Source organism: Populus euphratica, unplaced genomic scaffold, assembly GCF_000495115.2.
Source record: "Populus euphratica unplaced genomic scaffold, PopEup_1.0 scaffold6.1, whole genome shotgun sequence".
In the NCBI taxonomy this organism is placed as follows: Eukaryota; Viridiplantae; Streptophyta; class Magnoliopsida; order Malpighiales; family Salicaceae; genus Populus; species Populus euphratica.
This window is the reverse complement of record NW_011499849.1, coordinates 4,001,575-4,027,506: the sequence shown is the minus strand read 5'-3', so window position 1 is coordinate 4,027,506 and position 25,932 is coordinate 4,001,575. Positions and strand designations below refer to the sequence as shown.

The window sequence follows — 25,932 nt, the reverse complement described above, 5'->3', positions numbered from 1 at the left end:
ATGAAGCAATAGTTCCTCCTTGAAATAGGGTTCAAAGTTCTAAAACAAGCTTGGAGCAATGGTGCAAGGCATAAATCCACTCTCAATAGGACAAGTTTTGACCCAATAGGACAAACCATATGAGTCCTCATTGAGAATAGGCAACATAAGACCTTCAAATACGAGTTTCTCAAAAAAATAAGATCTCCCACGTGTCTTCTACATCCAATTTAAATGTCAAGCAAACCATATGTTCCTAAAATCCCTCGTGTTCTCGGCAGAGAAACAGAACCAGAAGACAAAGAAAACCCACTTAATTATTCGCACCTCTAATTTATCAGACAAGAGCACAAATAAAAAACACTAAACCAACGGAAAACTTGGTAAAACAAGTTTTACTGGGGTACGTAATAGCCTTAAACTTGACTTCCAAAACATATTGCATGCGTTAAACCAGCACGATTAATAATTCCACTACATTGACAAATCATCAAATTAAAACCCATCATAAACATATAATTCTCTTGCAATCAAAACCCAATATTTTCTAACTAAAAAAACTAAAAAAACTAAAAAAAATATACCTTTATCCAAGATAGTGTGAGCAGCATGAAATGGAATGCAAGCAAAAACATCACTTCCTGGAAACATCATCCAAGTTTTCTCTTTCTCGTCATGATTACCACAAGTCCCACAAATTTCTTTCACTAAAGGAGCAGTCCTTGATCCCGACTTCCCAATATCCTTCATTATCGACTCAAAGGGAGACTTTATGCTTGTTTTTGTAGTCCTGGCTCTCTTCCTTAAAGCTGTCAATGCTTCTCTGTTTCCGTTTCTCTCTTTATCATTTTCAATCACCTGATAAAAATAAAACAAAGTGAATTTTTGAAAAGGATAATTTGCAAAGATATTTTTTTAAGGTTTTAAAGTGTACCTGATTTCGAGCTAATAGGAGATGCTCGGCTTCGATTTCGAGCTCGATTAAGCTTTGTTGGAATTGCTGCATTCCTTCATCCATTTTTTGGGGGGGTTATAAGAGAATATGTAAAAGCCCTGGTTTAGGGTTTTAGAATTTACTCGGCGGAGGCTATGCAGTGTTTGCTCGAGCGGGTCGAGGACCAGTCATCTGTGCAAGACTGTCCGAGTGGGAGAAATGAGCTTGGGGTTTTGGGATTTAGAGTGTTTTGAAGATTAATAACAAACAGACTGTGCTTGGGATAACTTTGTTTATGTTTTTGGATACTTTTTTAAAAGTATATTTGAAAAAATAATAAATGATTTTTTTTAGTACTTTTTAATGTTTTGATATGTGTTAAACATAAATAAAAATATATTTATTTTGATATAGCTTTAAGTAAAAATCTATTTTAAAAAATACCCTATATTAAACACACAAAAACTTATTATTATTAAATAATAAACATGAGAAAAAATACAATATTTTTAGGTGTTAAAAGTATTTTAAATTATTATTATTAAATAATAAACATGAGAAAGAAAAAATACAAGATTTTTTGTTCAATTTGATTTTAAATTTTTTAATTAATTTTTTGATTATTTAAGATCATATATGAATTTATTAGGATTTAAAGTGTATATATAATATATAGTATTTGAGATTAATTTTTGGGTTAAAAATAAATTTTCAAGGAAAAAATAATATTATCATTAACTTTTTAATCATTATAATAGCTAAAATTTAGAGGAAAAAAAATAGGTAACGCATCACGTGGTTATTCTTCTTTTAAAAACTTTCTGGGTTGATGAAAGGTCATCCACCTTTTAAGAATTCTTTTTCTTTTTTTTTTTAAAAAAAAAAACAGTTTATACACTCAAGTTTATGCTGAAAGTCCCCCTTATTTAAGCATTTTTAAATTTAGATTTGTTGTGCCATTTAGATTAGGCTCACGTGTTCGAGTTTTTTTTTTGTTTATTTATTATTTTTTTATTTTTCTATAAATTTCATTTTTTAATGACGATTTCTTATTGAAATTTTTTATTGGCTTTTTTTACACTTTTTAACAAATTTTTATGATGATTCCTTTTTAATTTTATACAGTTTATTTTCTATTTATTTTATGAATAAAATCTCAATATTTTTATATGATATTAAGAGGTCTTTTTTTTAGCATTACTTAAATTTTTTTCTTGATTTTTATCAATTATTTTTAAGCATTTATTTTTTTATTAAATAAAAAATTAGCTCGAAGAAAAAAAATTATTACAAACTATCATAGGATATATTGATCCATGCTATAAAATTAAATTCCTTGATTTATATCTCTTAATTTTTTTAATTTAATCTTTAGTTTACTTAAATTACTTTATTTATTTATTTATTAGCTTAAAGTATTCTTGTTTTATTTAATTTAATATATGCATCAAATTTTTAATTTAAAAATTAAATTTTTATGTAAAAAAGTGTATTGAAAAAACATGCATATTTCTTTTATTTTGTATTAAAAAGGAAACTTATCTTTCCATGACAAAGCAAAGGTTCAATAGCTAGTATTATACTATTTTACTTGCAGAACTTATATATTAAGAATTTGTTTATTTTTGTGTTTAAAAGTTTAAAAAATTAATTTTTTTATTTATTTTATTTTACTTGCAGAACTTATATATTAAGAATTTGTTTGTTTTTGTGTTTAAAAAAATTTTCTTTTAAAAATTAATTTTTTATTTATTTTAATTTTTTTTGTGTTTTCATATTTTTTATGCACAAAAATTAATTTATTTATTTATTTTAAATTTTTTGTGTTTTTATATTTTTTATGTACTTATTTTTTTATTAAATAAAAAATTAGCTCCAAGAAAAAAAACTATCATAGGATATATTTATATCTCTTAATTTTTTTAAATTAATCTTTAGTTTACTTAAACGACTTTATTTATTTATTTATTAGCTTAAAGTATTCTTGTTTTATTTAATTTAATATATGCATCAAATTTTTAATTTAAAAATTAGATTTTTATGTAAAAAAGTGTATTGAAAAAACATGCATATTTCTTTTATTTTGTATTAAAAAGGAAACTTATCTTTCCATGACAAAGCAAAGGTTCAATAGCTAGTATTATACTATTTTACTTGCAGAACTTATATATTAAGAATTTGTTTGTTTTTGTGTTTAAAAAACTTTTAAAAATTAATTTTTTATTTATTTTAATTTTTTTTGTGTTTTCATATTTTTTATGCACTGTTATTAAAAATAATTTTAAAAAATAAAAAATATATATATTATTTTAATACATTTTTTAATAAAAAAAATTAAAAAACCAACATTACCACATATCTAAACACCCTCTTAGACCAAGAAGGCTCATGGCTCAATCTATCAACACGAATTAACCAGTATATATATAAAAAAATAGTATATATATATATATATATATATATATTATTTTAATACATTTTTTAATAAAAAAAATTAAAAAACCAACATTACCACATATCTAAACACCCTCTTAGACCAAGAAGGCTCATGGCTCAATCTATCAACACGAATTAACCACCTTCTAACTGGCTTCTACATAAAAAAGGTATATATATTTGACAAGGAGTTTTAATCCATATAAATACTTATATAAATAAATTAATTATTAATATTTTTTATATTTTTACTTCTATCTATCTTTTTAGTATCTAATTTTTTAAAATATATTTTTTTTAAATCTCTTTTATCTAAATTAAAATATAGTAGTTACATCTTTAAACCACATATTGAAGAATTAAATAACATATATAAAAAAATAAAGACACAATTAAACATATAAATACATATTAAAAAAACATATCCAATTATACAACGGTAAATTGAATCATCTACACTTATATAATTCAAGCAAGTGTTGAAATGAAAAACATAATTTCATCAAATTAAATGGAAAAACTTGATGAAAAAACATATTAAAATATAGATATTATACAAAAACATAATAGATATAATTAAAAATGTAAAGATGCATTACATACTTGTTTGGCTATAGAAGAATAAATTGAGCCATTTACTTCATTCTATCTATATCTTATTATATTCTTTTTTTTTCACATCCTTTTCTTGGAGAAAAAAATTCACTTATCATTTGACCCAACACCTAGAAAATTTTGGTGATTCATTAGGACGCAGCAATTTGTTTCACTGTACACCACAGCACCCACGGGAATAATAAGCAGCTTTATTTTTATTTTATTTTATTTTATTTGAAAAAAAAACAAAGCATTTACTCTTTGGCAACAAGTGTATATTATAGGACTGTTTATTTTTTATTTTAAAAAACATTTTAAAAAAATTTACTTTAAATTATTAATTTTTTATTATTTTAAATCATTTTGATATGATAATATCAAAAATAATTTTTTAAAAATTATTATTACACTTTTAGCAGTAGAAATAATCCTTTCCATTAGATTATTATAAACAAATTACGAGCTTCGTTTAGCTGAAAAAAAAATAATTGATAAGATTAGTGTTTATTTTTTAAAATTTTTTTTAATATTAATAATTTAAAAATAATTTTTTTTTAAAAAGAAAAAGTAAAACCGCAAAAACAAATACAGAAAGAAGAGTGCATTTATGTTTGATTCAGACATGAATAAGCCAAAGACTGTTCTCTCGTTAGTTCTTTCATGCTTGCATCCATCTTCTCTCTTGAGAACTCATTAATCTTGAGACCTGCCATTAAAAGAATAAGGTTTCAACAATCAGTACAGAATGACTTGACATTCTTTTGAACATCACTCGTGCCTGAAATGACGAGTTCTGTAGCCTGAGTTATGCAACCACATTACAGTGGTAAATGGTATTATAAAACTCAGGAGATCCAAGCAAATTTTAGCTATTATTGAAAATATAAATATATATAAATATATTGGCTAAGATCTTCATAGCGATCTGCCAATCTTGCCGAAATCTAGCCATTCTTGTGCCAATTGATGCATACAGAACTTACCCTGCACAATTGACCATTCTCCTTTTTGGCAAGTAACAGGAAAGGAGTAGATGATGTCAGGTTGGATACCATAAGAACCATCAGAATACAATCCCATGGAAACCCAAGTTCCCTGATTTAAAAATGCAAACAAAGGAAGAAAGGAAATTAATTTGATGGGCAGCAATATAAAAAACAGGCCCCAACTTCACCATATACTAGTCCAAAGAATCTACCTTGGCAGTGCCAATAATCCAGTCATGTACATGGTCGCAAGCAGCACTTGCAGCAGATAATGCGCTTGACAGTTTCCGGGCTTTGATGATTTCAGCACCACGTTCCCGCACTGAATTGATGTACTCAGAATCTATCCTGTAAAAACATTAGACCACATATCGCCTGTAGGTAATAGAGTAGAATGCGAATATAGGATGATTTCAAAACATGTATTTCAACTAAGTTTATACATCCTCGACGAAACGAGAACAGGGCAGGCGAGGAACTTCGGCCTACCAATGATCATCAGCAACAAGTTCTCTGACAGACTTCTCTCCGCTGTCGGTGGTGGCAGTGGCATAATTGGCATCTGGATATTGGGTTGAAGAATGATTTCCCCATATGATTACATTCTTTACATCTCTAACGTCAACATTTAGCCTCTCGGAGATGTGACTTAGGGCTCGATTATGGTCAAGTCTTGTAAGACATGTGATATTCTTAACTGGGATTGAAGGGGCGAATTCTTTCAAAATGAGTGCATTAGTGTTTGCAGGATTGGCAACCACCAGGATCTGCAAAGAAAAGCAGTAAAAGACATCACCTTTCGATTACAATGACAGCAATTGACTGAAGTCAATTCCTTGCTTATTTTAACCTTGCAATCAGGAGCAGCATGTTGCTCTAAAGCTGAAGCTTGAGCCTTGAAGATTGGTGCGTTTTTATGCATCACATCTCTCCTTTCCATTCCTTCCTTACAGGGAAAACCACCGACCATAACAGCAATGTTAACACCTTTACAAGCTTCATTGACATCCGTTGTAGCGAGAATACCTATGGAATCACAAATGCAATACACTCATGTCAGGCATTTGACGGCAGCAGCTGGTGAATTCTACATCAAACTAACCCTCAAAATTAAGAGCTATACCTTGGAGAAGAGGGAAGGCAGCATCTATTAGTTCCATTCTCACCCCTTTCAAGGACTCGGCAACAGGTTGAATGTCAAGTAAGTGCAGGATTACAGGCTGATCTGGCCCTAACATGATTCCTCTTGCAATCATTGGGGTAAGAGCATAGCCTATTTTCCCTGTCCAAATTGATAATTCGGAAGTTCAACTTTACGTTTCTTATTCCATCGATTTCGTTTTCATAAATAATTTTCAGATAAAAAAAGGAAAAAAAACAGAATTAAAAATTTGTTCATGATTGTTTTGGTAAGAATGGACAAGAATTAAGAAAATTATGAGAAAAACATTATGAAGAATGATTTTGATGTTGTTTTCTCCTCCCTATATCTTTCTCTGACAATAATAAAAAAGATTAATAAAAACGGAAGATTACCTGCAGCCCCAGTAACCAAAATCCTGACTGCATCCTTTGGCATTGTTGCAGATCAAATGATAAAACACTAAAGCAAACAGAAAACAAAAGCTTGAGAGGGAAAAGTGGAGAAAACTGGTATGGAAATGATCAAAGAATCTCTCGATGGTTAAGATTCAAAGCATTGCAAGAGTTCTTTTGCAATCTCTCTAACACCCTTGGTTTGACAAGTAAAATTCGTATATATTCCCTGGTCTTTCGTTGATAGTCTTACCTGGACGCGAGGGAAGAAGTGGATATAGTTTTCTGTAATGCCAGATTTAACCGAGGATACTGTATGGCTGTAAAACATAAACATAAATAAATAAATAAAAGAGTGGTTTAATTTTATAACTTTGAGAATGCAAAATGATAAAAGAATATGATAGAAATTAAAGTTAAAATTAAGTATAACTTAATTATGCTTAAACATCACCCTCGAAAAATTCGTATTTCTTGGTTTTTCTCATGTTTTTTTCATGGAGTTCCATGCATAAACTTCGACCTTTATCACATTTTTAAATACATTTAATGTGATACGGTTTTGCATCCACCAAGTTCAAGAAAGGAAACATTCATATAACAAATCAAATTACTATGGGATTTATTTGGAAGAACTTTATCCATATTAAGAAAAAATAATAATAGAGATCATACATTTTGTGTGGTCTATGAGAGATCAATGTGGATTCGGATTCGCACAATGATTTCTCTTCTTTTTGTCTTTATTTTTTTTTGTTTTGGTCCATTATTTGTGTTATTTTTATTTATTTTTTTAATGTTATGTTTATTTATAATTGTTCTTGGTGATTTATCTTTTATTCATACGTATAGGGATCTTATGATGTTAATAAAATATTTATAATTTTCATTAAAAAAATTAAAGCTTTAAGAAACAAATTTAAAGCTTGAACAAATGTTTATTCTTTTCTTTTTCTATTTTTACTAATATTATGGACTTATGTGTATAATCAAGAGATGAATTCATATTCTCTCTTTTTTTTCACTATCCTTTTTTTTAATTAGATCCTTTCACATAGGTTTTATTTGGAATTTAACTTAATAAAAATTTTATGGTGCTTAGTTTTTTATTTAGTAATTTGTTTTGATTCTCTATGTATGGAGATTTTACAATATCAAGAAAAAGTTTTGGAGCTTAGTTAATGTTCAATTTGAAAAGATAAAATAAGATTCTATATATGTAATACAATAAGTGTTAAAAAAACCAAAATTAAGATTAAAACAAATATTATGGGTTGAAGTCAATGAATAAGAGCAAATTGACTAGTGAATGCAATATACACATCAATAGATTAAGGAAGTCACCATGTGTGGCTTCTAAACACTACCTTTTTTGGTAGCGTTGGAAATGGCATAACCTTTCTAATAAAGTCGCGCTTGTTGATATCGTAAGGCTTCAACAAAAAGATTTTACTTCTCCTCTCTCTTTTCTCGCTCCTCTTTTTGAGATTAGCATTGATCTGTAAAAAATTTAAAGATGTCCTGTTATTTTATTTTTATGTCAAATCTGATCCTTATCATTTTTGTTAATTTTGTTCAGGTTATTTTTTAAAATTTAATTTATTTTTTAATTTTATCTCTCAATATTGGATTGGTTAAGAATTGTACTTTGTAATTTTTTTATTAGATAATTATAATTTTATGATTCAGGTCATAAGTATGAAAGTTGAATTCAGTTGACTTTAGTTCTTTTTTAGATTTTTTTTTACATTAATTTTTTTAATTACATATTTCAGTATTGGTTTTGTTGGAAATTAGGCTCTGTGATTTTCTTCGCTTTTCTTTTTATAAGGTTGTTCTAATCTCATGACATAGGTTGTTGGTTTGACAAGTTAGCCCAGATCGACTCGAGACTTTTTTTAAATTGTTTTCTTAAGATAGAGTATTTTTCAGTTTCATCTCTCAACATTAGGTTAATTTAAAAATTAGATTTCATAGATTGTGGGTTTTGTTAGTGTTTTTTTTGTTCTTTTTTAATTTCATCCTTCTACTTTTAAATTGTTGGGAAATAGACATTGTATTTTATATATATATATATATATATATATATATATATATATATATATATATATATATATATATATAATTATTTTAGTATTATGTTCAGGGTTGTGGGTTTAATATGTTAACTTGGCTTGGCTCGGATTGTTTTTTTTTACAATTTTATTTTTTAATATTATTTAGAAATTGAGCTTTATTTTTTTTTCGGCTAACATTTTTTTGTTCTGCATATTATCATGATCATTTTTTTTAAAATTTAATTCATTAATTTATTAAATTTAGTTGTGTTTACAACCCTAATGTTAATTATTTTCTAAACATGCTAGCAGTACTAAATATTTTTTATCTTGTTGAAAAGGGGTTTCAGTCTGGCCCGCATTAGCGTGGGACACCTAAGTTGTGTCTTTTAAGGATTATCTAAACAAAAGCAAATCTAGACAAGAATGAGTTTAGATGCCTTTTAAACCCGGCTTCCCAACATACAAGAGCATTGTAGTATCTTGTTAAGTGTGTTTACCACCTTAAGGGAAAGAATTTTGTTAAATCCGCACCACCAAGAACAATTAGCTTGACTTGAAAATCTGATTAGAACACAATAGTAAAGGTGGCAAACGTTTATTAATCAGTTCCATTTCCATCCCTTTCAAGGACTCGGCAGATCGACCGAGCAAGTGCAGAATTACAGGCTGATCTGGGCCGTCTTGCAATCACTGGAACAAGAGCATAGCCCACTTGCCCTGTCCCAGAAAATTGATGGTTCTGAAGCTGAAAATTTGTCCTTCAATAATTACCGGAACAAATAAGTTTGAAAAAAAAGGAATTTTAAATTTCTTCAGGATCCCTTGGAAATTTCAATGATCATACACCCTAAAGCTCTAAATCTAGGTTAAGAATGGATTAAAATCAGGAATAGAAAGATAAATTTATCATTCTTGCTCCCTACGTTCTTCTCAGCTACCATTCAGGCCATTGAAAAACTGCAACTCATAAACGAAGCAGAGATTACCAGTAGCTCCGGTGAGCAGAATCGTGGCTGCATCCTTCGTCATCGTTGCAGATCTGAACCAAACAGAACGCAGAATAAAATGCTAGAGAGAGACCAGTAGAGAAAGCTTATGTCCTTGAATCACAGATCCACTGATCGTGTACATGATTTTATTTGGGTCTTTGTAATGGATTATCGTGGCCTTCTTTCCATAATAGTGTAATAATATTACTACAATAGTATGTTAAAGGATAAATTTAGACACTGAATCAAGTATATAAAAGAACAGAACACAACTAATAGGATAAGAGGCGCTAAAGTATCTCCTTCATCGTCTGAAATTACAACGCGAAAGGGCTTTCTCTTTATTCTTCATAGGTAAGTTAAAAGCGATCTCCTTCATTATTCTCCTCATGCAAATGATCAGTTGAGACATGAATAGGCCAACGATTTCTCCTCCACAAGCTCTTTTGCTGTTGCATCCATCTTCGACCTCGAGAACTCGTCAATCTTGAGTCCTGACGTTGTCATGACAAGAGGACTCAGTCTCTAATGAGATATGAATGGGATGATTTTAATTGTTCCTCTCTAAAAATTAAATTTACTATCTGTAACTTAGAGTTTAGATCATTTCACAGAAAATGTTGACAGAATCAGAATAGATCCTTACAAAGCGTGAAACAAATAGGAGAAAGTAAAGGGAAGTAGAGATTACCCTGCACAATGGACCATTTGCCCTTCTCGCAGGTAACCGGGAAAGAGTATACAAGGCCAGGTTGAATCCCATAAGATCCATCAGAATATACCCCCATGGAAACCCATGTTCCCTGAAAACAAGATACAAGGAGAAACAAGATAAATTAGCCAAAAGGGACCACTAGCCGATTATAATTTCCTGGAAAAAAAAACATCAATTTCCAGATGTGAATTCACTATAAATTTTATAAGATCAAGAAATATCCGAGTAAGAGAATCAACCTCGGGTGTCCCAAGAACCCAATCGCGTATGTGATCACAAGCAGCGCTGGCAGCAGACAATGCACTCGATAGTTTTCTAGCTTTGATAATGGCTGTACCACGCTGCTGCACGGTGGTGATGAACTCAGCATTTAACCTAAGACAAGGAAAACTTGTTGGTGAAGCATATATATCCAAAGAATACAATGATCAGACAATATTTGGAGCATATGGAAATGATTTAAGAGTATTAAAGAGGGTATAAACTTCGTTTTGATTACCATTTATCATCAGAGACAAGTTCTCTGACAGGCTTCTCCCCGCTGCTGGTCCGTACAGTCGCGTGGTTGACATCTGGATACTGAGTTGAAGAATGGTTTCCCCAGATGATGACATTCTTCACATCACTAACTTGTACATCTAGGCTCTCAGATATTAGGCCTAATGCTCTGTTATGATCAAGTCGCGTAAGACATGTGATGTTTTTCTCTGGGATTGAAGGAGCAAATTCTTTCAGGATGAGTGCATTGGTGTTAGCTGGGTTGGCGATTACTAGCACCTGCAAAACAAAAGCAACGAAATGTGTCAACGCAGGAGAGTCGGGCGTCACTCTCTAATACCTATTCTTCCTAAGGTCAATGCCATCTCAAACTCCTTAACTATATAACATAGAAGTGAACACCCCCCCCCAAAAAAAAAAAAAACAGAGAGAGAGAAAAGAAAGAATCTACAGCCCACAGGGCTATTCAAAGGCTTTTCCACCTTGCAATCTTCAGCAGCATGCTTCTCCAAGGCTGAAGCCTGAGCCTTGTAGATTGACACGTTTTTAGACATCACATCCTTCCTCTCCATGCCTTCCTTCCGAGGAAAGCCACCGACCATGACTGCAATGTTGACACCCATGCAAGCCTCAATTGGATCCGTAGTAGCTATAACTCCTGTTGAGCAAGATACAATACAAAATTTATGAAATCTCAAAGAGAATTGAAAAAATACACCTTAAAATGCACCAGAATTACAAGGTATGATACCCTTGAGCAGAGGAAAGGCAGCATCAATCAATTCCATTTTGACCCCATTCAAGGCCTCAGCTGCAGGTTCAATATCAAGCAGGTGAAGAATTACAGGCTGATCAGGGCCTAGCATGACACCTTTGGCAATCATTGGAACAATAGCATAGCCTATTTGCCCTGTTAGATGAAACTAGAGTGAGACTTGGAATGGTTAGACTTAAAATTAATGGCGGGGGAATAGCGATTGATTTCTACCACAGAAAGATTCACACAGGAAATTTAAACAAGAATTACTTGTATGATCTAACTATGCAGAATGTTCCAAAGATGATACGTGGATTTTATGGCCATCTTGGCCTAAAAAAAGGCTGAATGTCCAGAGAATCAATTGTAAAGTCAGATTGCTACAAAATTTTAACTAATGACAAAAGAAAGATAATAAATTGAAGAAAATAAAATCCAAATGAAATATTTAATATTTGAGCCTTGCCTGCAGCACCAGTTACAAGAACCCTCACAGGTTCTTTTTCTACATTAAGGAGGTTGCACATATATCTAATTATCTTCCAAAAAAGAGCAACAATAAATGAAACAACAAGAATTTTCTGAAGCAATACAGCATGATCCATCTCTCTAGAACAACAGGTTTCCTGTTGAAATGAAGATAGAGCAATCCTACCTGCCAAGATATGCTTAAATATATAGCATGATGAATGAAAGAAAGAATCTACACAAACACCTCCATAACAAGGCAAAAAAGTACAAGACAAGGCCTATCAATTAAAAATGCAATAAGTATAAAGATCTCCACAGTCTGAAGAAAACATCCACCAAGCAATGTTTCCATGTGGTTTTCTGGGTTCCCTTTCTCCATTTGTTTTGAAATACATGTTAAAGAAACTCAAAACTTTCTCCACGTTTTCTTAGAAGTAAAGGCTATCAGAAAGAATATGCTATGACAAGAGTAAAAAAAAAAAAAGTTACCAGCAGCACCAGTAACCAAAACCTTTAGTGAGCTTCTGGCCATTCTGGTAAAAATAGAAAAGATAGGAGGTATAAAATTTCAGGAAAAAAAAATGGTGATGAAGAAAGGGAGATGGTTTGGTTATATGAAAAAAGAAGATTGAGATGAGAAGCTGGATCCATGGAGACGAAATAACCGTGATGATGATATGGCGCTACCTTTTAGAGATTTGCAGTTGAAAATAACATGTCACCATGAAACAAAGGTACTGACTGACTGGTTAATTGCTCCTTCGTTCATATGGTATCTCTTCTTGATTGACATGGCTTCATTTTTTCTTTATTTTGTCTTTGGAAAGTGTTCGAGAGTGGTGTGGTATGGTTAAAACTATATTTTGTTTTAATTATAATTTTAAAAATGTTCAGATAACCAATACTTGTTATAATTTTGAATGAGTTTTATTGAAAATTATCTTTCAAAATTTTGTTAAAAAATTTATAATTTATAATTTTTTTAAAAAAATTTAACCTCAATAATTAATTATATAATACTAAATATATATTCGGTGTATATTTGAAAATGCACTGGAAATTGTTTTTCAAAGCTGATTTTATTAGAAAATATATTAAAATAATATTTTTATTTTTTAAAATTTATTTTTAACATCATTGTATGAAAACAATTTAAAAATATATAAAAACTTAATTTTTAAAAAACTTAATTTTTAAAAAATATAGATAAATTACAATGCCTAGCACCGAAAATATTAGATTGAACTTTTCACGCTTGTGATTTTAGATTAGCTATCCAATTCTTCTTTTTTTCTCTCTTTTTCTTTTTACCCTCTTCTACTTTGGTTTTTTTTGCCAACTTTTTTTCTTTCTGCTACCGTTGGATTTCTTTTTTATTCTCATGTTACTGGATCTGATTACTAACCTAGCCATTGGATCTTCTTACTTCTTCTCCAGTCCTCTGTTCTTTTAAAAAACATGTGAACTTTTTTTGCATTTCAATTTCGCATAATTCCAAGCTGTTTGGACTAATTTTCTTAGTCGAACGACGTCTAGGAAATTATTATCATTATTATTATTGAGTTTTTATGTATAATTAATGTTCATAATAAGGGATTCTATGTGTGTAAAAAGCATGTTTAATCTATGATTCTAAAATAATAAATTTGAGATTATATAATTATCATGTGAAAGATAAATATGATATCGCATGCATGTTAATATTATTGGTTTAAATTATGTTAGAAAACTATTGTAAATTTTGTATGACAGGCTTAACAATTTACCTAATTGAGTAACTTTTAATCTAGAAATAAACAATTTGTTTGTTTCAATTTAAAGACTTTACAGTTTTTTTATATAGGTTTGGGAATTTTGAAATCAAGACCATAAAACTATCTACAAAAATAAAAAGGGGAAATCACAACAAGAAAGAACACCCAAAATTAACTCTAATGAATTTGGAAAATAGACCTGTACGTACCCTTTTTGAAAAAATACAATATATATATATATGAAAATACCTTAGTCCATAGTCACTCTTCATTTTCTGTTAAGATTTTGTTTCCCAGCAATTTAAGTATGAGAACATTAATATTTTCTGTAAAAGAATGAAATGAAGCTGAAAAGTGCTGGTTTCTTTGAGATATACTTGTCTTTTTCTAACTTCTCATATAAGTAAAAAAGCTTCCTTTGCCCCATTAATTTCCCTTGATTCAGTTGGGCAGTGTCCTTTTAAGGAGGGCCTGGTTACTTGACTCACATCAGCCAGCAAGTTGGACATTGTCCTTGAAGTTAGTTCAGAAGTGCATTTCTTCAGTTTTCTCTAAATCTTAGCTCCAGGGTTCCCATAGACACACAGTATTTATATCTTTATGGTGTGGCTTTTGCCACAGTTATTTGGATTAAACTGTTCATTGGACAAATCTTCCACTCCAATAAAGCATATCAGGCAGCTAGCCAGAAGTTTTAAACTGTGTCAGAAGACGATGCTATTTGCACATCATACAGTGTCGACAAAGTAATCGAAGTGCAGTGAATCAGTGAATTATGTTGATGGGGTTGGTAATTGATAAGAGATTAAATATACCTTAGCATTGAGTATAACATTAGATGTATTCTTGTTTGCAGGAGAAACACTCAATGAAGCATAAATATTTGCTTGTGGCCTGGCTACACACTACTTGCATGGTGAAGTTAACATAGGCGATCCCTAGCTTCGACTGTCCTGGTTGTATTCCATTATCCTATATTGTTTCTTTTGATCATGTAGAAACTTTGTTCAGTTTAACATCTTGTTGGGGACCTGGTCACTGATGATCCTTCTGTCATTGAAACTTCTTTAGAACACCATGGTGACCTTGTCTATACAGATAAGATGAGTGCAAAGGTTGGGTACATAAAGGGAAAGAATTTGCAGACGCTGGAAATAAGCAGAGAAATCTGAAGTGCAAAGGTTGGGTGCATAGGATTCTTTTGCCAACCTTATACAGGGACTTGACTCAATAGGAGTTCTTGTTCAGGAGGGAATATCTCAAGTTTGCTGTGTTGTATCTTGGAGATTTTCCAAATTGATGGCTGGATCCTAACTCACAAGTCCTTTTGATCATTGAGAAAATGTCTGCTTCTTTATGCATGGGTATAAACTGATTTAAAAAATTTTGGGGTTGTGAAATCTTGAGGATTTGCCAGCATCAATCCCTTATTTTTCCTTGTGAAGGACTCAACAAAGTGATGGTCCTGTCATCTGTTATCCTGGAAAAGCCATTAGCAAGCTCAAGTACTGCCCATTGAAATGCAGTTTGCTGAGTCCTGGAAAGGCCGTCATCCCCCCTGGGATCCCTCCAAAAAACCCATCCCAGGGGAAGAATGAAAAAAAAAAAAAAAAAAAAAAAAAAAAAAAAGGAGGCTATTTAACTCTAATTATCTTTTTTCCAGCAAAATTTGTCATCATGATTTGAGACTGCCATTTGCCTCAGGAAAGGGAAGCAGCTGGAACAAATGGTCCATCGTGCAATTCCCACTCTAAGAAGACTTAAAAGAAGCACCACCATTGAGCTTGAAGGTTGCCTTGTGATCTGTGAGAATTTTGAGCTTTTGTAATCTGCCTGGCTTTCTCTTCCAAAATCATTCCATTGTGACCTAAACTACTAACATTAGCTGGTCCAGATACAAGAAGGTAGTTTACGGACACTTGTTCAGTGTTTGGTCCGTGAATATCGAATGAACCTACAAGGAATATCCAAGCAAATCTCTGATGATTTTTGTATAAAACTCAGTTTATCTTTCCACTGAATAACGTATCCACAATCACTTATTTTGTTTCATGTTTTTATACCCTTGTCAGGGGGTTCTGGCACGAAGGGTGGACAAGGACTTGGCACCGATAGTATTGATGGAAAGATTACTGTTTATAATATACACCAAGATAGAATTTGACAATTTGAAATAAATTTCCAGATATAATAGTGCAGAATGTAGCTCTTAAGATAATAGAAGTACTAGATAAAAGGTGTGTTAGCATAAAGTAGTCGTATTACCATGCGTTTTGAAATACGCAGTGTGGTCCTCCAAGCTTGGAACAAGTGTCTGGAGGCATGGTGGATAGCTGTCTCTCCTGTTACTGTATCCGAACCTGATATAGACCTTCTAACAAAACAGCGAGAAGCATTTACTTAGTTACCATCCAAAGGGGCTTCTTTTTTAACTTAATGTTTTTGAAAGCTGAGGAAAAGATACGGAAAGGCAGATGATAGGCCTTTTGCTGCCTGAGATTATTGCTGTAAGAACATATGATACACAGGTAATATGGGACTGAGAATGGCCTCCAGAAGAAGTTTTAAATACCCTTTATTAGACCATCATTCTATAACGTTATTAGAGTTGTAAATGGTGTTAAAGCTTATTGATGTCAGTTTTGCCAATTCAGTTCGTTCAGGCACGGCATGTGGTTGGAGCTTTCATCATCTACTGTCACAGATCTCTTGCATTCAAATTGAAGTTCCTTTCCAATCGAATCTGAGAGGAGATGGAGGGCACTAGGTTTAGGTTTGTACTACAAAGGAAGAGCTCAACAATACAATCGAAATTCACTGTAGAATTCTGCTCAATCATCATATATATTACAAAGCGTCATACGAGTGAAGTCACGAAGATTAAATTAGCAAAGTAACCAAATGGCTTGAGCTATGAAGTGTAGTTCAATCATTGACATTCATAGCAAATTTTGCTGCTAGAGTAAGGGCCAAGTCCAATCACCATCATACAAATTTCCAGCTTGAATTGCTCTACTTGAAGACCCCGACAAAGGATTAATGTAAGATAACGTAATGATTAACAATATAAAAAGAATTCAGCTCTTTGTCCAATCTGTGTATGATGTACCATAATCCTACACTGGTTGTATCTCTAGACCAGTATGTTCACCATTTCCAGAAGATTGTACAGACGGAGCATCAGGTGCAGATGAAGCAGGGTCCTGGCTCTCGCCAGATTTCATCTCCTGAACGGGAGGAGGGTTAACAACAGTCATCTGCATATCAGCAGGTTCAGACAGATGGTTCCTCATCTCCCTGTGCTCCTGACACAAGGCACACCAATGCAGGCAACAATGCACCATGCACGGATCACAAGGAGTATTCTGCAACAGTTTCACAGAATCGGCTTTAGAGAACATTAAATTTCAGGTGTTAATCAATCTTTCTAAGCAGAAAAACAGAAACTGCAAAACAATATGGCTAAATGAACAAAAATTGCCTTGAACTTTGGATCAAAAATAGTTTGAGGTGCTCAAATAAAAAAATAAAATAAAGCTGAAGGGCTAAGTTCAATTTGATCCAAAATTCAGGATAATTTTTTATAATTTAGCCAAACAACGAAATATGCAAGGCATGAATTATGAAACGGAAAATCATAGTTTACAATATATCAATCACCTTGAGATGATATTTCTTCTGCAGTGATTCTCGAAAGAGGCCAGTGTAAATGCCACAAACCCACCATGCAAATAAGAGGCCCTCACAAATGAGAACTGAAGTGTTAGGATCAATACCATTGCAGAAAGCAGTGGCTGCTGCAAGTGCAATTCCACCTTCTACACACACTGCATGACCAACACATGCACTGGGCCAAGGAATATCTTCTCTCAGTTCAACATTCCTTCCAAACAACACGCATGGACAAAATAATCCCGTGAAACCTACAACACATAAAAGGATTCCTTACTTCATAATATATTATGAGAAAAAACAAAAAAAAAAATATTACAATGGGAGCCAAAATGAAAGCATTCTCACAACTATCAGTATCTTCAAGGCAGCCAAGAATCCCAGTCGTCCAATCTTCATCAGCAGGAGGCTCATGCCTTTCTGGTAGATATTGTCCACATTCAATGCACTTCCTCTGTACACCAAAAAACCTGAAAGATAAATCAATAATAAAAGTACATACTCCAGCTTCTACATCACAAAAATGCATGCAATCACTTCAAGTTCTTCCAAAAAACATGTATTAAATTCTCAGAAAATTCTAATAATAAAATTAATTTCTTTGAAAATTATGTGACAGATAGGTCTTGCTAGGAATTTAGGGCAGCCTACCTGCCTCCTCTTTCAATCACCAGAACATTATATGTAGATTAATACTAGTCATTCCAAAACATCCATTCAAATTGAGCTATTCAAATATTATCAAGATGGGGTGGACTCATAGGATCCATTGTCACCAAGAAGTTGTTGATATCATTCAAGAAAGATGAGAAACGATATTTCAGGATGAATCTAACATTGTTATATATGGCAATATGTACGAGAGAGAAAATGCACAGGACCTGAGAGACATTAATGGGCTGGTTGAGTTCTCCAGGTTCAATATCTTCCACGGGTGCTTCTTGCACTCTTGTTAATGGAACGTACCGACGAGAATGTTTTGCATGATGATCATCTTGATCCATCTGATCATCCAATAAAATAACACCCGCATCATTTATATGAATAATATTCATACCATTATTTGTATATAAAAGAGAGAGGAGGAGAGATGGACCTTAAAAATGGAAGGATTTGATGATGATGGAATGAAGAAGGAAGCAGTATCTTCAATGGCTTTTCTCGGTGTTCTTGGAATGAAACCATGAAAGAGCAGAAAAGAAGGCTCAAACCTCCAATTGTTTTCGGATCGCGAGGATTGACACGGACCAAGTCCTGCTGTTCTTAGGCTTTAATAATGGTCATGGTTTTTTTCCTCTTCCTTTTTCTTTTTTTATTGCATGGCATGACTGCCCCTTTTTCTTTTTATAGGCTCACCAAAACCAAGTTATTTTCCAATTTTATTCTCTCTCTCTAAGTTCAATTAACTAAGTTAACCCAATTAACTAAGTTCACCTGAACCATATCCTCTACTGTATTCCATTAATTTTATTATTTTATTATATAATAAAATATTAAAAACAATTTATCTAATAAAATATTAAAAGAAAAAATGAAAAAAAAAATCAATAAATACTCAAGAAAAAAATAAAAATAATAAATAGGCTTAAAAATACCAGATGACGCAGGCCAGCCCAGAATAAGTCCTTTTAAAAGTAAAACTTCTATTTTACTATAATTTCAAGCCCAACTAATTTAAGTAGATTATAGAAGAATGTGGCAAAAAAAAATAAAGAAAAAATAAAAAGATAGCAAGCTCGTTTTGTTAATGTTAATATATCAAAAAAAAAAATACAGTGCAGTCTATGATCCCCGTTTAAAAACTGATACTACAGTCCTTAGTTGAAACAAATGAATTATCCATTTAGTGCCCAGTAAATTGCTAAACATACCACTCAAAAATTATAGCATGACTTTAAATTTAGCAAACTTGCCTAGCACATAACAACCACTTACTTGGTTATGCATCGGTTAAGTAAAGAAGTAAATTATTGAAATTTTGAGGATAATAAACCCCACATCCTATCCCCACCAATTAAAAAAAAAGAAAAAGGAATCACTAGGAACCAAAAAAACCCGTAATTGCTTTTCTTCATCATGCATAGTGTTTGATTCGAAATTTAATCCTGAACTCACAAAATAAATAAATAAATAGAGGAAAACCACAGATAATTAGTGTGACAATTTAACAAGATAAACAGGACAAGTCAAGGAGGTTGATCCAATCATCCAACAAAAAGCAACTGTAACAAAGTCAAAGATATCCAGTCTTGCAAGTGAATAAACTTGTGTACCAAAATAAGGCTCAGCAAATCCTTGCGCACTAAACAAACAGTAATAAACTATCATAATCTCTTAATCGCAAATTTTGGAAAAAAAGGACCAAGTCCGCGGATAAACAAAAGCCCCAAATACTACAATCACCGATAACGACGGAGGGAAAGAGTTTGGTTCCTTTTCCATGTTGCCCTCCTGGAAGGCCGTGCCTTATGATGCAAGTGTCCCCTTCCTCGGAGACCCCTGTACTTCTTTCCAGCAGATGTTAAACCACGTAGCTCTCTGTGTTTATGGACAGGCTTGCAGATCCAATTGATCCTTGGATCATTGCGAATGGCATTGTGAGCAGCATCGACCAGGATAACCTCAAAATATTTGTACGTGGAATCCTGAAAATTGAAGGTTAAATCAACTACGTACTACGAGCAAACATGAATAAAGCCTAAGAAGGATGAAAGGGGGGGAGCAAGTATTAGTGATAGACTACCAAGGTTAATCATGGCATGACCCTCTCTTACTTGCCAAGTGAAAGCTATTTCAAACACTGTCAGCTTCACGCGACAGTCATGTGCTTGCATCCAGATGGGGCCAACACAAGTTTCAAATTACAGCCATACATGCTTGCATAGAAATAAGGACAACACCAGTTTCTAAATATCTATACGTGTAATCCAGAAAGGTGAAGGTGAAAATAGCTATAGATATTAAAATGGTTACATGATCAACAGGTTTATCATGGTATGACCCTCTTATCTCACTTGCCAGGTAAATATCACTTGGAACATTCTTAGTTCAATTGACCATCAAACATGCTTACATAGAAATAGGATCCTCGTCAGACCACTACATATCATATTGCAACCCTATTTCCTCCAATAAACGATGGAAAGTTGAAAGAAAGAGCAAAAACAAACTTGTATAACGAACCTCATTAATCCAGTATGAGTTGAGAACTTTGAGCCCACCTAATTTCCGCCCCGCACGCTCTTCAGCAACTGACCTCTTGCTACGCTGGAACTTGAGCTGGGTAACACCCTGGTTTGTTGGCTTGCCATAAACAATACCCTTCGGAACAGGCCTTTTCCTACCACCACGCCTCACACGGATTCGATAGACAACATACCCCTGAAAATCAGTATCCATGTCATCATCAAGTAGAGGTGTACAATACAATGCATTATTTAGTCCAGTGACAAGAAAGCCAGCTACATATATTGCATTAACTAAAAACAAGTTTTTTACCTGTTTTGCCTTGTATCCCAAACGGCGAGCCTTGTCAGGACGAGTAGGATGAGTGACACGCACAATCGAAGGATGTTGACGGTATTCCCAGCACCTCACCCTCTGCAAGAACCTCATAACATCCGATTGCTTCTTCCTCCATAGCTCCGAAACATACTTGTAAGCCCCTATACATCATCACACTCATCATTAAACCCCACGCCCTAGAATTCAAAAATCACAAATTATAACCAAAACCCGCGTTTCTATTTTCCATCGAGTAGCCTCCATTTCATATATCAAGCGCACGAAAAAATCAGTGATTGAATGACTAACATAGTCTAAAACATTATGTTTTCGACATGGTTTAACAAGTTAACTAAACCCCATCAATCATGTAGTTCGATGATACAGTCAAAAAGATCAAGTTCATCAAATTGCATGCTAAAAAAAATCAAGCTCATTTTCTAGCCAAAATAAACAAATAAGATCATCCCATAAACAGCACAGGGCATTAAAGACTGAAACATGAAAAGGGATCGATGCAAAGCAGAATCTAAGAGTGTTTTTGGAAGGAGATGAATGCTTGCTCACCCATTGTTGTGGCACGAGATGTCTGAAGACGGCTCCCTCTCTTCTCCTCGACGGGCTTATTATTATGAGGCGGCATGCCCTAGTTTTTATTTATGTATCGGAAAGCTAATCCTAGCCGTCGGATTTTAATTGATTTTGGGTCATGTTGGGCTGATAATTTTTCTGGGTAGGGTCTAGTGGCTCCAAGTAGGCGTAGTTTAATCTGGGCCTATATCTCAGTTGTTGTTAGTCCATTGTAGGCTTTGATGTTTTTTAGCATAGATCTTGTATTAATGATTATTTTTTATTTAAAAATATATTAAAATAATTTTTAAAATTTATTATTTACATATTATATTAAATTATAATTTTTATAATGAATAAAAAAATTATAATTTTAAAATAATAATATATTAAATAATTTTTTTAAATAAAAATATTAACATATTAAAATGACTAGGAAGAAATATGTTTAATTCATAAAACTCTTAATTTGGAATATAAATATATAATAACATCATAAAATTTAAATTAAATCAAATTAGAAATTCAAACTAACCAAATACATAATGCTTAAAATAAAATAAAAACTCAAGTAAATTTTGAATGGTTATTCTTGCTATGAGGAGACTCAAACAAGTGTTTTTAAATAATGAAAAAATTTAAAACTCCTGTAATTGACCTGGCTTGATCAACTAGTCTTCAATTTAATAATATAATTAAAAATAATAATAAATAATAAATAATAAATAAAAAGACTTGAGATAATCCTTGTAATTTTTAAAAATTAGTGAAAATAATATAGAAAATATAAAAAAAAGGTTCAATTTTTAAATAAATTAAATATTAAAAAATAAATTCTAAAAACATACATGGTTAAAAAAGGAAAAAAATGTTGTTTTTTCACAGTTATGAAAACATTAAAAAGGTTGTTCTTCACCTTCGTAAGCAACCACGTCGAATGTCGAATGTGCTTGTAACCTTTTTCTTTTGTTATTATTTTTTTTAGTTAAATTATCAAATTATTCTTTGTGTGTGTTTTAAGAGTAATTGTTGTTATTTTTTAAATAATTTTTTATACTAAAATACATGTTAATAATATTTTTTTTATTTTTAAAAAATTATTTTTGATATTATTACATAAAAACAATCCAAAATATATTAAATTTTAATAAAAAAAATTGAATTTTTTGAAAGAGAGAAAGAAAGAGAAATTTCAATAAAGCTCGTAGATCAAAGGTTTTTTTGTTTTTTTCTTCTTCTAAAGTTAATCAAGTATTTACATTGGGCTAAAAATTATAAACAAAACTGAAATACTTTTAAATAAATTTAAAATAATTAATGGAAAGACTATTTTATCCCTAGACGACAATCATGATTTTTTTTCAATGAAAAAGGAATCAATTCATTATTATAATGCATAATAAATTAAAGCATAGCACCAAATAGGTTCTGTCAATGGATCCTGCAATTAATCACTTGAAAAGAGGGGCTGCAACTCGCATCCTCACAAGGCTCTATCTAAGTTCAGATGCCTTAATGTAATCAGCTCAAACACACATACATCACCTACTCCCAAATTATTGTCCCGTGCAAACTCCGTCCAATCACAAACGGAAAGAGGCTTTTCTCGGCTTCAAACTATAATTATTCTATCTTAAACCTGGCGGATAACGTCACCATTCTTCTCCATAAAATATCTCAGCAAACTTGAGTGTCATATTCTGAATCTCTGATTGAAATTGGTTTACAATATAGGTAATAACGAATATATTTGAAATCAAATCAAATATAAAATCCACTTACATTTTGAGTCAAGATGATTTTGTTAAAAATTATTCTTCAATATCAATACTTTAATATATTTAAAACTAATTACAAGTAAACAAGATATTAATCTCACGTGAATAATATAGATACTTTAGTATTTATGAATTAATCACTGTGATTATTGTCATTTGGTGGTTTAATTTGTTGGTGTTGTAGCCAAATTCCCAGAATGAAAAATTTCTCCCCCATTTCTTCCTATTCTTTGCATTTTTCTTTTTTTTTAATTTTATATTTTGACTTTTTTAATCAAATCTAATGAGAAGAAATAGTCTATAAAACAAAAACAAAAAATGTTCGGATTGATTAGTGAGAACATGACTCGAAATATCTAAAAATTTACGAGGATAGTGTTGGTTTCTTTTATTAGAGTTTTCGTCACCTTCTCTATTCATTATTTGTTCCATAAAAAAAGTTTCATAGATTTGGTTAATTTTTTATCGGAAACATGGATAATAATAATAATAATAATTATAAATTATTATTATTATCCCTGTTTCCGATTAAAAATTTACCAAAAGTTTTATTATTATTATTATTATTATTATTGTTATCTCCATAAAACAAACATGGTAGAACTGCCAAATGCAGCCTAAAATAAGTCACTCAGTGGAGAAGTTTGTCTCGGATATTCCATGATTGGCCAATATTGTTCATCTCTGTGCTTGAGAGCTAAAACAGCAATACCCATGGATGCAGGTGAATGAAGCAACTTGTATGCCAAATATATTCCAGATGGTTTTATTTTTATTTTTTAATATCTTTTCTATTTTACCTTACAGAATTGTAACATGTCGAGACCCCGTGGAAGGTAAGGCGAGGTACTAGAACTAGTTTACAGGTCAGATAAAAAATGTTTCCAGACTAAAAATAAATAAATTGTGTGAAAACATTTATTTTTCAGTAACTTTACACTTGTGTATTTTTTAATTTAATTCATTTTTATTTTTGCTTTCCTTGCAATAGTATTAAACATATTTTATAAAATTGTTTTGTTATATATATATATTTTTTTAGATTAACGTGGGTGTCCGGGCCAGTTTGCGCGCACCACGACTAATCCCACGAGCCCTAAAGTTAAAGACCATGGAAGCCTCTAGTGGCCATCATATGAGCAACCAAGGACTCGAACCTGAGACCATAGAGGGAACAAACCTCTTGATTCCAAGTTCTTACCACTTGGCCACCACCTAGATGATTTATTTTGTTATATTTTTACTAATGCATGTGTGTGTACAAATTTATTTTTGCAAAGGATTACTATTCACCCATGCATTATTTTTTAATTCTTTAGTAGCATCACAATAGTGTTATTATTATTTCTTATGTTATTTTCTTTTTATTTATGCATGAGAGTGTGAATATTTATTTCTAAACGAGAATAAAAATTGCATCCAAAAATCTTTTATTTTTATTTTTAGGGACCAAAGTAGAAATTTTTATAAATGGCATAGTTGATTAGTCTCCAACATTTAAGGATGAATATTGAATTCTTCGTGAGTGACTTAGTTGATAAGTCTCCTGTTATTAAAGGTATGCATTAATTTTTTTTATGAATGACATAATCAATATGATTTTTATTTTTTAGGATGAACACTTGTTTTTTATATAAATGATTTAATTAACAAGTCTTTTATTTTTATAAATGAATGTTAATTTTTTTTTTCATGAGTGACCTATTCAACAAGTTTTATATTTTTACATACCAACATCAAATTTATTACAAATAAAGCTTGAAAAATAATTAGGATAGCTGATGACATGCATAGAATAAATTTTTAAAAAAACACAATTAATATAATATATTGTTTTAAAAATATACTAAAAATGATATTTATCTTCTCTTAAATATAACTTAAGATTTATATATGGGCTAACTCCTAGCCCAAAACAAAGGCCTAATACAATTGAGCAAGCTAGCATGTTTGGTTATTTTATTTATTTTTATAAAATTATATAATTTATTTATTTTTTAAAATTATAAACAACGCATTTTATTTATAATAAAAAATATAACACCATCTATTGGTTCAACTCCAATCATCTCACATGGTCAAAAAATCGAGTGTCTGATTTTTAAGATCTAAAAATCTTATTTTTAATCTAAAAACACTTATAAAACATTTTAAAGATTTCAATAAATCTATTTCGAAATAAATCTATTTCTAGTTTAAATCAAAATTGAATTGATAAAAAACTGAAAAATTAACTCAAACTCAAAAAAGTTTAAGAGCCCCAATTTATTTTTCTTGTCAAGATAAATGTTAAAAAATATCTCAATAGAACTTCTATTATAAAATAGAATTTATTAATGTCAAAATTAATTTTTTAATCAATAAAATGTTGCCAATCAATCACTTTTTTCTCTCCCTCTTGATTTTTGTTTTGACAATTCTCTTTCTCTTTTCCAATTAAATGTGAACAAAATGAAGATTCAAATAAAAAATTATAATTATGAAATTTAAATGGTGTTGAATGCACGTGTAGAATGCATGTATTTTTGCCTCACTATAATTCTTGTTCCCTTTATTTTTAACTTTTCACAAATAATAAAATCGATTAAATCTTCTTCTTTTTTTTCAGAATGAAACCAAGCGAATAATTTCTAGAGAACTGAAATTTTGAAGGTGTTTCGTGGATGGACTTGAGAACTCTACCAGAATTCATGTTC

General features: G+C 31.4%; 6 protein-coding genes across 10 annotated transcripts in view; all 6 read right to left on the bottom strand.

Annotated features, from left to right (window-relative positions):
• The window catches only part of LOC105120761 (uncharacterized), a 3,740-nt gene extending 2,719 nt beyond the window's left edge, over positions 1-1,021 (bottom strand). Inside the window, exons 1-2 of one of the 2 annotated variants that reach the window (XM_011019126.1) lie at positions 914-1,021; positions 564-837 (exon numbers count right to left, since the gene is read on the bottom strand). In XM_011019126.1, the coding sequence (XP_011017428.1) occupies positions 564-837; positions 914-997 (358 nt within the window). In that variant the 5' untranslated portion in view covers positions 998-1,021. The remainder of the gene's footprint in view (positions 1-563; positions 838-913) is intronic. The other variant, XM_011019125.1, reaches the window with a different exon arrangement.
• LOC105120760 (uncharacterized) overlaps positions 1-1,193 on the bottom strand; it is a 9,007-nt gene extending 7,814 nt beyond the window's left edge. Inside the window, exon 1 of the mRNA XM_011019123.1 lies at positions 998-1,193. The gene's annotated coding sequence lies outside the window, so the exon portion shown is untranslated. The remainder of the gene's footprint in view (positions 1-997) is intronic.
• Positions 1,194-4,520: 3,327 nt separating this feature from the next.
• Positions 4,521-6,643, bottom strand: LOC105120762 (malate dehydrogenase-like). Its single transcript, XM_011019127.1, has 7 exons — positions 6,469-6,643; positions 6,056-6,214; positions 5,783-5,958; positions 5,422-5,699; positions 5,145-5,280; positions 4,930-5,041; positions 4,521-4,652 (listed from the first exon to the last, which is right to left on the bottom strand). Exons 1-7 carry the CDS (start codon positions 6,509-6,511, stop codon positions 4,552-4,554), a joined length of 1,005 nt encoding a protein of 334 aa, XP_011017429.1. The 5' UTR covers positions 6,512-6,643; the 3' UTR covers positions 4,521-4,551.
• Positions 6,644-9,611: 2,968 nt separating this feature from the next.
• Positions 9,612-12,685, bottom strand: LOC105120763 (malate dehydrogenase, cytoplasmic-like). Of its 3 annotated transcripts, none has more exons than XM_011019129.1 (7): positions 12,448-12,685; positions 11,482-11,640; positions 11,213-11,388; positions 10,732-11,009; positions 10,472-10,607; positions 10,209-10,320; positions 9,612-10,011 (listed from the first exon to the last, which is right to left on the bottom strand). In XM_011019129.1, exons 1-7 carry the CDS (start codon positions 12,488-12,490, stop codon positions 9,917-9,919), a joined length of 999 nt encoding a protein of 332 aa, XP_011017431.1. In that variant the 5' UTR covers positions 12,491-12,685; the 3' UTR covers positions 9,612-9,916. The 3 variants fall into 3 exon arrangements, with proteins under 3 accessions (XP_011017431.1, XP_011017432.1, XP_011017430.1); XM_011019130.1 differs by lacking the exon at positions 12,448-12,685 and adding an exon at positions 12,143-12,262; XM_011019128.1 differs by lacking the exon at positions 12,448-12,685 and adding an exon at positions 11,954-12,132.
• Positions 12,686-16,618: 3,933 nt separating this feature from the next.
• On the bottom strand, positions 16,619-18,723 carry LOC105120764 (cell number regulator 6-like). Of its 2 annotated transcripts, XM_011019131.1 has the most exons (5): positions 18,481-18,723; positions 18,266-18,388; positions 17,733-17,838; positions 17,373-17,635; positions 16,619-17,077 (listed from the first exon to the last, which is right to left on the bottom strand). In XM_011019131.1, the coding sequence occupies exons 2-5, from the start codon at positions 18,386-18,388 to the stop codon at positions 16,829-16,831; spliced, it is 741 nt and encodes a 246-aa protein (XP_011017433.1). In that variant the 5' UTR covers positions 18,481-18,723; the 3' UTR covers positions 16,619-16,828. The 2 variants fall into 2 exon arrangements, with proteins under 2 accessions (XP_011017433.1, XP_011017434.1); XM_011019132.1 differs by lacking the exon at positions 18,481-18,723 and having other exon boundaries at positions 17,733-17,854; positions 18,266-18,342.
• An 830-nt stretch (positions 18,724-19,553) lies between these two features.
• Positions 19,554-21,560, bottom strand: LOC105120765 (60S ribosomal protein L15-like). The gene is made up of 4 exons (XM_011019133.1): positions 21,456-21,560; positions 20,883-21,049; positions 20,568-20,765; positions 19,554-20,029 (listed from the first exon to the last, which is right to left on the bottom strand). Exons 1-4 carry the CDS (start codon positions 21,529-21,531, stop codon positions 19,784-19,786), a joined length of 687 nt encoding a protein of 228 aa, XP_011017435.1. The 5' UTR covers positions 21,532-21,560; the 3' UTR covers positions 19,554-19,783.
• Positions 21,561-25,932: the final 4,372 nt, after the last annotated feature.

What these genes read in the sequence shown, in the direction of transcription:
- LOC105120764 (XM_011019131.1), bottom strand. Translation starts at nt 18,388, where the DNA reads ATGGATCAAGATGATCATCATGCAAAACATTCTCGTCGGTACGTTCCA. An exon ending in AGCCCATTAATGTCTCTCAG is followed by an intron (nt 17,839 to 18,265) that starts GTCCTGTGCATT and finishes TTTGGTGTACAG; the next exon opens with AGGAAGTGCATTGAATGTGG. An exon ending in CCTTGAAGATACTGATAGTT is followed by an intron (nt 17,636 to 17,732) that starts GTGAGAATGCTT and finishes TATGTGTTGTAG; the next exon opens with GTTTCACGGGATTATTTTGT.
- LOC105120762 (XM_011019127.1), bottom strand. Translation starts at nt 6,511, where the DNA reads ATGCCAAAGGATGCAGTCAGGATTTTGGTTACTGGGGCTGCAG. An exon ending in ATGCTGCTCCTGATTGCAAG is followed by an intron (nt 5,700 to 5,782) that starts GTTAAAATAAGC and finishes TTTTCTTTGCAG; the next exon opens with ATCCTGGTGGTTGCCAATCC. An exon ending in AGAATGGTCAATTGTGCAGG is followed by an intron (nt 4,653 to 4,929) that starts GTAAGTTCTGTA and finishes TTTTAATGGCAG; the next exon opens with GTCTCAAGATTAATGAGTTC.
- LOC105120763 (XM_011019128.1), bottom strand. Translation starts at nt 12,092, where the DNA reads ATGGATCATGCTGTATTGCTTCAGAAAATTCTTGTTGTTTCATTTATT. An exon ending in ATGCTGCTGAAGATTGCAAG is followed by an intron (nt 11,010 to 11,212) that starts GTGGAAAAGCCT and finishes TTTGTTTTGCAG; the next exon opens with GTGCTAGTAATCGCCAACCC. An exon ending in CTTGTCTCTGATGATAAATG is followed by an intron (nt 10,608 to 10,731) that starts GTAATCAAAACG and finishes TCCTTGTCTTAG; the next exon opens with GTTAAATGCTGAGTTCATCA.
- LOC105120765 (XM_011019133.1), bottom strand. Translation starts at nt 21,531, where the DNA reads ATGCCGCCTCATAATAATAAGCCCGTCGAGGAGAAGAGAGGGAGCCGT. An exon ending in TGGGATACAAGGCAAAACAG is followed by an intron (nt 20,766 to 20,882) that starts GTAAAAAACTTG and finishes ACTGATTTTCAG; the next exon opens with GGGTATGTTGTCTATCGAAT. An exon ending in ACTCATACTGGATTAATGAG is followed by an intron (nt 20,030 to 20,567) that starts GTTCGTTATACA and finishes TTCAATTTTCAG; the next exon opens with GATTCCACGTACAAATATTT.